This window comes from Alligator sinensis, unplaced genomic scaffold, assembly GCF_000455745.1.
Source record: "Alligator sinensis unplaced genomic scaffold, ASM45574v1 scaffold388_2, whole genome shotgun sequence".
NCBI classification, from domain to species: domain Eukaryota; kingdom Metazoa; phylum Chordata; order Crocodylia; family Alligatoridae; genus Alligator; species Alligator sinensis.
In genome coordinates this window covers 483160-494449 of record NW_005842102.1, presented here as the reverse complement: position 1 = coordinate 494449, position 11290 = coordinate 483160, and the positions used below count along the sequence as shown (strand labels likewise).

General features: G+C 44.4%; 1 protein-coding gene across 3 annotated transcripts in view; it reads right to left on the bottom strand.

Annotated features, from left to right (window-relative positions):
- Positions 1-3234: 3234 nt before the first annotated feature.
- Positions 3235-11290, bottom strand: part of PKN3 (protein kinase N3) — a 21310-nt gene continuing 13254 nt past the window's right edge. For 2 of the 3 annotated variants that reach the window (XM_025205018.1, XM_025205019.1), the window contains exons 14-23: positions 10584-10657; positions 9310-9376; positions 8592-8683; positions 8108-8284; positions 7954-8016; positions 7236-7312; positions 6448-6590; positions 5947-6054; positions 5321-5401; positions 3235-4200 (exon numbers count right to left, since the gene is read on the bottom strand). In XM_025205018.1, coding sequence (XP_025060803.1) covers positions 3988-4200; positions 5321-5401; positions 5947-6054; positions 6448-6590; positions 7236-7312; positions 7954-8016; positions 8108-8284; positions 8592-8683; positions 9310-9376; positions 10584-10657 — 1095 coding nt within the window. In that variant the 3' untranslated portion in view covers positions 3235-3987. The remainder of the gene's footprint in view (positions 4201-5320; positions 5402-5946; positions 6055-6447; positions 6591-7235; positions 7313-7953; positions 8017-8107; positions 8285-8591; positions 8684-9309; positions 9377-10583; positions 10658-11290) is intronic. The other variant, XM_014520266.2, reaches the window with a different exon arrangement.

Sequence of the window (11290 nt, the reverse complement as noted above, 5' to 3'; positions counted from 1 at the left end):
TCAGCAGGATTCTGCCTGCCTTGCCAGCAGAGGTAGGCAAATAATAGGAAAGTTTTGAATAAATATTTGGACAATGAAAAACAAACTACAGTTCACTGCATGCCACAGTGTTGTCCTTTCCACAAAGATCTGAGATTTACTCCTAATAATATGCATGAGAAAGTACTGTAATACAATACACTCAGTTCAAAATACTGAGTCAGAGTTCATGATGGGTTGGGTTACTTATATCCAGCAAGTCACCAAAACAATATTATTGACCTACAGATAGGAAAATGCATTAACAAAAACTTCAGCTGTGAATGAACAGATCTGAACATTTTAGGATCCGTTTGTTCCATGAACAGAAAAATAATAATATTTGTCTACTAGTTTGTTTACGCACAAAACTCTTTGTCTTCTCACATTTAGCTTGTTTGGGCAACAACTACCTCTAAATATTTTTCTTGTTATTCTGTAATGCTATATAGAGAAATGTAAATGGGATAAGCAGAGGTAGTTTTTAACTAGTAACAGTGTGCTGCAGCTGCTGTTTTTTCTTACTTGCCCTTCTGGTAGTAATAGCTTTAAAATTAATTTATAAAGGAAATCTCCAACACTAATAATACCTGTAATACGTTTTCAACTTAAAAGAAGAGACAGAAGGCCCCTTTTTGTATTTTAAGAGTTAAGAGGCAAATCAAATAAGTAGCGGCAAAATTACTAGTTACTAATCTTACCTTTAGATTAAAATGGAAAACTCAGTCCAGCATTTTAATCAGCACTGGGCACATCTTAATAACACTTTGCAGTAGCATGCTAGGCAAAAACCATGCTAATATGCTACCACAGGGGTTGTCAACCAGGGGTGGGGAGGGGTACACATACCCCTGGAGGTACTTGGGAAGCCCCCGGGGTACACAGCAATGGCGCAGAAAAGTGGGGGGCAAGGCCACCAGCACATTGCACCTTCAGCGCTTTTGTTTTTGCTGGCACCACTGGCATTTCCAGCTTTGCCGCCATGCACCGCTGGCACTTCCAGTTTTGCTGCTGCAGGTGCACAGGGAACCCTCTGGTCAGTGGCCGGCCGCTGGGGGACTGTCCACTTCTTGACCAGCCACCAGGGGTACACGGACCAAAAAAAGGTTGAAGACCCCTGTGCTACTGCGCAGCGTTATTAGGCTACTGCACAGTAAGCATCACAAAAATACATGTGCCAGCACTACCGTGCAGTAACTATAGTTACTGTGCATTTAGTTAGTACTTCATTAGGCAAGTACCAAACTAAATGTGCAGTAACTATGGCGCATTAATGAATGTGTAGATGCGCCCACAGAGAGTGAAATTATGTGTTCCGTTTAAACGAACTGCAGGCTCCCTTGTGGCAGTAAGCAAGAGGTGTACAAGTAATCCCCAGCCTCAGAAAACTAAATCTCTCTGCACTGAACCCGAATCCTGAAAATATTTCTAAGCATCCGATTTTTTTAAAAACCTTGAATAAAGTTTTGTGCCTTACTGTCTTTCCTGGCTCGGGGGTTAGCGCTTGACACGAGCCAAGTTGGCAGAACCTACTCAGGGTCCAACATCAGTGGATGCGTCTATTTAAAATGGAACGTGCAACACCAGAGAATCATCGTATTGAAAAAAAGACAGCAGGAAATTCTTGTTTCCAAGTCCAGATCAAATCTGTTCTTTTTACAAGTTAGATGGCAAGTTTTCGTGTCTACTCTGCCTTACTTGGGGTAGGACACACCCTCCTTACCATGGTACCTGCTCACGGAAATGGATTCTTTCTGGATTGTACACCACCATAAGGAAGTGTTCTGCAGGACAAGTTAGTCTGTTTTGCTGATGTAGTACCTGCCAGAACAGACTCTACTTCATACAGCACTACTGATTGCAGCCATCACCAAAATAAAAATGGTCAGCAGGTATAACTGAACACAGACAACTTAGGTTCAGTGGGAACGTTTGTTTCTTAAATGTATCTGGTTGCATTTGAAAGATTTTTAATTTAATTATTTTGTAATGTAAATCAATAAAAGATTAAGTCCAGCTTTTGCCATTCTTTACACCTCTCAGTGTGGACACTCCAAGTGCTCAGTTCTCCTGAACTAGCAGTATAGCATGCTGGTTAACCCTTAATAGCAAAAAAAGAGTCAGGAAAAGATGTAACCCAACTTTTACAAAACATTGTTAGAGCCAGAGATGAGCTGATAAATAGGGCTGAGGTAAATGCACACCCTGCCTCCAGGCACTCCTTAGCATGAGGCGGCAGCAGGTGCTGCTGAAAAGGGAATTTGACCCAAAAGACATTCAGCTGTAATTACACGTGGCTCTGCAAATGAGAGGGCTAAGATCAGTGTGGGCTGGGGGGATCTTAGACAAGTATGTGCCTTACAAAAGCACTTACCTTGGCAACCCCTTGGGTACTTGAACCAATCCATTTAATGGACATTCTTCACTGGTTAGGCCCAGATTTCTCTTCTAGAAACAGCCCAACCTTCTGTGGGTAAAAACTCCTGCCTTCCTCTGTAGAAGAAGGGTCAAAAGAGCAACATCTTCATGTCCCATTTAATCTTCAGTTTGTCCTAGAAATCATTCCCTTTCTCTAGCCTATTTGCCAAAGCCACAAGACTAAAAACAAAGCGCTGCCCACCGTGTCAAGTGCCACTATATTCTAGTTCCCCCAGCAATTTAGGAATGTCCTACGCTATCGGCTTCTCACGTGGAAAGTCTGTAAAAAACAGTTGCTATTTTTGACGACTTGGTCACACTGACGAGCTGGGAAGCAGCACTGTCACCCGCAGAGCAGTTTCACAAGCAGAAGTTTAAAAACAACCATCCGTCAAGGTGCCAGTTACATCACTCTTATTCCAAAACCTCCCCCCACCCCACATGGCTTACACATATCCTTTTCTGTCTTCTAGGCACTATTTAGGCTGTTGCCTGCCCACAGCTGTTACACAATCAACGTTTATTAACTTTTTCAATATAAACACCTGCATTCTTTTATATAATCTGAAAAAGGTACAACATGTACATAAAAACTATGGGTCAATAACCTGGCTGCGATTATCAGCATAACATAAATGACTCCCCTAAAGACAACGCAAACACAGGAGACGCATCCAAGCAGCTGCAGCAATGAAAATGATACTGGATTTAAAAACAAACTTGCCACGTGGGTCTGTTGGCCCAGATCTTGGGAAGTTTAGCTAATTAGTTGGGGGGGGGGGGGTTATAATTGGGGGGGGGGGGGGGGGGGGGACAAGAGACAGAATTTTGTTCAGGAAAAGTACATCTACATCTCCAGCACAGCACGTGCAAAAGCCATGGGGTTTTAGGTCAGTACTTGTTAAAAACAAGATTTAACCATAGCAAGTCAGTTGAAATAATCTCTTGCTCCTTCCATAAAGCAAGGCAAGACATTTGGGCAAGTTTCCAAACCTGACCTTCATTGTCCAGACTATACTAACTACATCACCTCCAAAACTCCCAACAGGAACAGTATAAATCAATTGTGAAGAGAGAAAAAAAAAAGTGAGTGCCACATCCCTTCTAGAAGACAAGCTGAACATGCCAGTTCCCCTGCCTATGATCAGCCTGTTCTGAGAAGTTAAGCAGTTTGCTAGACCCTTCTGCAGCCATAGTTTGGACACTGGTGGAGGCTCTGTTCCACTTGGATACATTAAGGTATTAAGGCTAGAGTAAAATTCAGGTGCCCACGTCCTTCCAAGGATGGCATTACAGTTTGCCAAGGACTGTTTCAAACACGCCCAACAAGCATGACCCCTCTCAAAGGTAGTTCACACACAGTGCCCTCCCCCTACCAGAGGGAAACAGTAAAATGTAATAGAAAAAAACAGCTGGCAGACCAGCCTGCTTTCTGCAGTTAATTATATCAGCCCTGTGAACAGTCTTTGCCCGTCAGTGACTTGACTTTTCCATGGTCACTGGCAAGTCACTCTGTAGAAGCAATCAGGGTGTTGGTAGAGATCACAACAGTCAGACTTCTAGAAGGTGTCTGGAGACAAAGTCAAAGTCCTTGAAGGCAGCCTGCTGCTTCTGGGATAGGACACGGAGCTTGTCTGGAGGAGTCAGGACTGGCTTCTGAGAGGTAAACTCTTCATCAAAGTTGCTAATGTCAGTAGGGTCTCTTAAAGACGGCACAAAAGGGGGCTTCAGCGTCCTGGCAAGCAGGGCATCCCAGTCAATTATCTGTAACAGAACACATTACAAACCAAATAGGTGCCAAGGAACAGGCTCAGAGATGGGGAAATAAGCTAGGAAGCAACAGTGCTGCATAGCCACACACCCCTTCTGCATCATCTGCAGCACATGATTTCTACTAAATGTAAGTGCCAGGATAACCACTGCAGGCAGGTGCAAAGGGAGAGCAGCAGTTGCTCCAAAAGTAGAGTCCTCCATGTGACCTAAATCTGTGCTTCAGAGCACCAGCCAAGAAACTAGGCTGCCACACAGACTGCATTTAACAGGGACACATCCAAACAACCACAATCACTCTCATCAGGAAACCCCCCAAGCAGTTCATGCTGACCAATCCTGCTTCCCTGCATTCTCTCCTCTGTCCAGACCTATCTAGGACCTCTTGCCTTACACCGAGATTAAACTTTTGGGGATAGGAACCATCTTTTTTCCTGTATTTCCACAGTGCCAAGTCCAATGGGGACCTGGTTCATAACACCATGCTATGGTAATAGAAACAATTAACAAACATACCCTGTACAAAGGAGGGTTTTCACTACTGTTTGTGCTGCCACAGGTTTTAATTTTAAATATACAGAATCATTCTGCAATAAGTGCTGGTATTGATGTGACTCAGATATTTTATATACCAGCTAGTAGGCAGCTGAAGTCTTAATGTCCCAATGATCTTCCTTTGCAAGGTAGCAATTACTATGCCCTTGCCACCAAAAACTGGCATTTGTGTTCCTCCAGATACACTCACAATTCCAGTTTTATATTTTCTGCTTCAAATTCAGAGACAAAGATTGGCAGTCTATGCAATGATACCTGCACTTCCATACCCACAGAAAAGGATTAATGGATCCATGAGAGAAATGGAGAGAGAGGGGAACACAGATGGAAAAGAGATCTTGTACTTGGAAATAGAAGGGACCAGAAAACAGACTTAGGTGATGTGGTTCTGAAAGAGACTTGTTATGGAAATGGATATCTGGCTGGGCAACCACATGCCAGAAAACTTGCATCATTAACCAACAAAACAGGCAAGTTTGCCTCAAGAACGAACGGGAAGCAAACAGCCCTGGGACATGGGTAAGGATGGGGCCTGAAAAAGCTTTAAAAAACCTCTTACCTTAAAGAAGGCCTGGGGTTTAATCTCCTCTGCATCCCTCTCTCCTGCCCCAAGACGACGCTCTGGACATTTCTGGAGAAGCTGCAGAAATAAATAATCCAAAAATTCAAAACAAGGACAGACGGACATGAACAACTCTTGAGGGAAAACAGAAGCTTTCGTGTCTCTTTCTTCTTTAGAGTGAGGTCTTAACTTGCCATCATTAGGTCACATTCTGTCCCTCATTAACCTCCCACTGATACCAGCAGGAGATCCACTGTGAACTGCAGATAGTACATGCCCGTAGCTGTCTACATGACCCACAGATCATAAGAATTCAGAATATGTCTCCAGAGAACAAACTCCTAGAAACATGAACATTTACCCCTTTGAGAATTGGCAGCAATAGGCTCCAAATAGGAACTCAGCCTGTTCCTCAGTGGCTGCATGGACATCCGTGCATGTAGTGATAAGGTAATTAAAGGACAGAGAAGTGTATGCATAGGTTTCTAGGGCTCCCTATCAGTTGACTGGGTCTGAAAACAAAATATGCTCAAATGAAAATGGCACCTAGTCAGAAAGAGAGTCTCTGGATGTATTTGCGTTGAGGTCTACATGACACTTGCTCCATTGGACAATGACAGTACCTTGCGGATGATGGAAAGTGCCTCTGAAGAAAGGAATCGCGGGTAGCGGACCTCTTCGTTGACAATGCTGTCAAAGACCTCTTCCTCATCATCTCCAGGGAATGGTGACTGCAACAGAGACCCGTTGTTATCCGACACGCAGAGTATCTGTATCCAACTGTTCATTTATTTTCTGTGCTGCAAGATTGGGGTGATAATTCCTGCCCACTTTGGAGAGTCAGAGGCAAGCGCTACAAATGAGAAACACATTCTACAAATGCCCAGGCTTAAAGATAGGGAAGGCAGGTCTGGGAATATTACACGGTGAGAGATGGTTTCAAATACCCAGAAACAGAAGACTGGGTTTGATTATGAGGGAGGACTCTTCACTTAAATTATTTCTAAGATGCAGATGAAGAGTAGTTAGCTGCTCCCAACTGGTGACCCCTCATGTCACATAGTTAGGCCCAGCTCTGCCCCAAAGCTGGTCAGTGAAATCCTTGCAGAGGAACATGGTCTTACCTCACCAACAAGCATCTCATAAATGAGCACTCCTAGCCCCCACCAGTCTACTGCCCGGGTGTATGAAACGTCTGTCAGGACTTCTGGAGCCAGAAACTCAGGAGTGCCACAAAAGGTGTTTGTACGGTCCCCAAAACCCATCCCTGTGAAGAAAAGGCCACTGCAGAACATATCACACAGGTTTCCAATTTGTTTCTTTTGGAGCATAATGGACGATGTATGTGATGGCAGCAGAGATGAGTGGTACATACAGAAGAGGATGGCAGTGCTTGAGGGTAGCAGAGACAAGTACACAGGATGGGAGAGTTGGCATTAAAAACAACATACTAGGAGGGACCTGCCTCTGATCAAGAGTTTTCATCCCCCTTTTTCCATGCACCCAGGAGGAAGCACAGACCCTGCACTACCTTGAGATCCAAGGCCTCCAACAGTTTCTTCCTTAAACAAGCTGAGGCTCAAAGAAAGAAAGTTAAGGCTTTGCTTATTTGAATAGTGCAGCAATGAAGCTGCCTACACACACAGTGGTCACAATGATGTTCTCGGGTAAACAGCTGTGCTACCCAGTTTCCTGGTTCCCCAGAGCAATCAAACAATGTCAGTCCCTGTATGAATTATCCACAAAGTTCATCATGGTCAAATAGGCAGGATTTCCTTAAGTAAAACTGAACAGCTGCACCAAGTGCAGCTATTTCACTTGCTGTTTGCAAAAGTTACCACATCTCAACTCTGCAGTTTGACCAGCTAGGCCAGGGTGATCGTTCAGTCTCGGTTCCCCTGAAGGAGCTCACCTTCCTTGCACAGCCCAAAATCAGCAATCTTCACAAAGCCCTCAGCATCTAACAACAGGTTATCCAACTTCAGGTCCCTGCAGACAGAGAAGACGACTAGAATGAAAGGAGAGGCTGGCAGCAGCCGTCCAACAGCTGTTTGACAGGAGGCAGGATCCTGACTATTAGGAAGAGGACAATACAACATCCGTGGAAAATCTGCATTTGCTCAAATATTTTACTGCCTTGGAGGATGCTCTTCAAAGCCTAACATTTGCTTGATTTCCTAATTGAAAGCACCAGGAAATGGCTTTAAGCAAGCCTCTCCTTGCATAAGCAGAGGAGGTCATCCAATAATAACAGGGCTTGTCACCAGGGTGTCCCTGCAAAGAGGAGATGGTGATAAAGCAGATAACCCTGCTGCTGCGCAGTTAATGAATTACTAGCAGCACATCCGATGAACAGCTTCTTTAAATGCATTCCCTGGCATAATTAATGGTAAGTGGGCATGGGCAATACAGGCAGAGCTGGGAGTGTCCTCCTCTTCCCAAATCATCCCAGCCAAGCATAACAAACATGATGGCAGGAGCAGGAGGAGGGAAATGTCAAATGAGGCTGGCTTGGACACAGTGCTAGAGAGCCCAGCAGGGCAATGAACTGCAAACTGCATGTGTGCTGCAAAGGCAATTTAATCTTAGACTGCTGGTTCCTGACACTTTCCTGGCTGTGCTGCTGTTACCTGTAAATAATCTTCTTCTCATGTAAGAACTGGAGCCCCAAGACTACACAGGCTGTGTAGAACCTGAAAGAAGAGGAGGAGTCATCATTTCAGAGGAACAGGAGCTAAGTTAATGCTCTATGATACTTGAAAACTTAGGCCAATGGCAACTTACCGTGTCACATGCTCTGGAAAAACTTCCGAGTGAATGTGTGTCATGAGGTCACCCCCAGGAGTATATTCCATCACAAAACAGGCATGATCTGGCGTCTGGAAACACGCAAACATGTTCACCAGGAAGGGGTGGCCAGAAGAGTTGACCACTTCAAAAATGCGCTTCTCGCAGTGCAAACTGCAGGGATTCAAAGTAGCAAAATGGCACCACCAAAGCTTTGCAAAGAAGTCTGTGTTTGGAGAAGGAAGCAAGTCGGAGAGTATTCACCCCGTACAATTCCTAAACTCCTCCCGTCAGGCGAGTGTTTTTTTTCCTTAGAAATCAGGAAGTGACACCTTTTAAAACTTGTTCTGAGCCTCGATTCTAACTATCTGAGGCTGAAGTGGGGACCAAAGTCACATTAGTATGGAGCCTGGCATGCCTACTAGCTACTAACTGCAGAGTTGATCTCATAGCTTCTGGTAGAGGTACGACCAAGACTCACCTATCGATTTCATCTCTGTTAATAATGTCTTTCTTCTTCAGGGCTTTGATAGCGTACAGCTTCCCTGTTGCCTTGTACTGGGCTAGCAGGACCTAAAACAGTAAAAAACGCATCATTCCCAAATTATTTTGATATGGTCTCACTTGGTTACCTTGACTCCCAGCCACACAACCAGTAGGCAGCCACACAAACTGTTCTCATCTGTTTCAGACAGTAGCTGTCAAAAGCAAGGTTAAGTAACTGCTAGAAAGAAGTGCTGTTTTCCTGGGTGACCTTGTTACATAGACCTGGATGAAACTCACTATAAATTGTGGTCTTTGAAAAAAATCCACAGCGCAAAGCTGATGATTATTGAGCCTCAGCTCAGTGCTCCAGACCACGGATCCCTTGGAACAGAAAAGCACCTAATGCTGTTCTTTACTGACCCCTAAAGGTGACTGGAGGAGTGGCCCTGATGGTTGCTATGTGCAGTGAGAGGAGATGGGCGATGCTTATAGTCTAGAGGTTTTATCCAGTTTTGGAACCCCTCAAAGCCCAGGACTGGTGATTAGCAGAAATACCAGCTAGAGTCATTGCTTGCATTTTCACTGAAAGTAGCATCTTCTCTTTTTGAAACATTTCCATTCAAACACTGAGCTGGGGGAGGAAAGAGTGAAGCCCAGCTTGGCACCCATACCCCATCCTCTCACTCCACAGGAACCCCTTGTGCCCCCTCTACCTTTCCAAAGTGCCCGCGTCCCAGCATGGCAATGCAGTGAAAGTCTTGAAGCTGGACGGTTCTCTTCCTGTGGGTACAAAGAGAAAGTATTGATGGGGCAAGAAACAGGAGACTTGAAGGTCAGATGTGGATACCAAAGAAGAGAGTTTCCACAGGCAGCCTGAGGGAACTAAGTGAGAACGTAGGTGCAAGAGCATTGGCTAAGCATAAATGCATACAGAAGAAGGTGCTGGCAGGAGGAGGAAGGAAGAACAAAAGGAGGATGGGATATGGGAGTACTGAAAAGAAAGGATTCAATACTCAACTAGGGCTAGGGAGGGAGGGTAGAGTACAGATAAGGGGTTGGTGGTTAAAGGGGGAATACAAAATGTGTAGCTGAATGCACAGATGCCCTGAAACAATACACTGGCCACATGGGGCTACTGACTGAATTCTAGTCTAGAGCTCCTGGAAAATACAAAGTAAATCAAAAGCCTTAACCCAGAACATCCTTTGCTGAAAGCATGTTCCACTCTCCTGGTGAGGGAACTGAAGCAAGCAGCTTAGGAGGACCTAAGTGTCTCCTCCTCAGAAAAAGGTAGGGCAAGAAATATGTCCAACTGTCCTTGTTGTCAAAGGTGGCATCCACAGACTTCTGAAGTGAGAGTGAAAGGACCAAAATGTTCAATGACCCCAAACAGGAGATCATTAAAAGCTAGCAGAGATCAGCTGATGTTTGTTATTCATGGGGTTTCCACCAGCGTGGGCTCAATATTACTGTGCGTTTCTAGCCTGCTTTTACAATATTTTCTAATCGATATCCTCACTATATGCAGTCCAGTTACTGCATGACAGTATAAATAATCTCTGTGCCTCCCTATTCAAAAGAGACCAACACATTTGCCTAGAGTACTTTTAAAGTACATTATTTAATATTCACAGAGATGCTTAAATAGGTCATATGCTTTGCCCTGGAAAATTGAATATGCTTAAGTATGAGGGGCCATTTGCAAGCACTTAATTCATTTACCTTCTATTAGAATGATCCATTACTTTTATTGCACAACATGATGAATAGGGTAAGGATCAAGGGCTAGTACACAGATAATGTTACATAAATGTCTGGGTAAATAGGTAAGATGGAGAGTTTTCATTGTGCTGTTCACAGAGTATGAAAAGTCTTTTGCTGAGAAACAAAAGAACCCATTAACAGAATGCAAGGTTACATGGCGAAGATTTTCAGCTCAATACCCACGTTCTCTGTTGATGGCATGGGGCTGTTCTGGGACACTTACCTTGGAGAAGCTCGATTTGGTGTTTCTGTTACAGCCAAGCTGCAAATCCCTTCGACATGCAGCCTCTTCAGACACTGTGAAGAGAGAGGAAGTTACCATGTGCAGCTCTGTAGAATGGAGTTTGAAATGCCACTGGATCAAATCAGAATGTGACTTCAACCACCACATCTAAGCTTCTTCTATGTCATCTCCCGGTAGTAACCACAGGGTGTTCTTGATGTGGTTTAATCAGAAATCATTTCTGTTGTGGGCAGGGGATGGCCCACAGGCCCCGTGTGAACACAACTTCTCTTGTGGCTTAAGACTATTTCAATAAACTGAACAATGTAAGAAGCACTTTCTATCTCCTTCCTGAAGGCAGGCCCTGTGCAAGTTCTTATTTAAAAAACAGTAAGACAAGACATGGTCCTTCTATGCATCTCAGTGGAATTTGAAAGGAGCACAGACACTACAGAAAATGCAACTGCATCTTGCTGCCATATAAAAGCAGATGTTACAAGACACGTGACAGGGAATAGATAGGGGGATCATGGCCACACTGACAGCTAGCCCCTCAGCAACTCAAGGAAGAGGAATTCTTGCTCCTTGTCCAACTTCCTCAGTAGCAGAGACCTTTACACTATATTCCAGTTTTATAGCCCCCGCAGTACCACCTCTTTCCCAGCATGGTCTGAAATCCCAAGGTGACCCCCACCTCCCACTCTGCT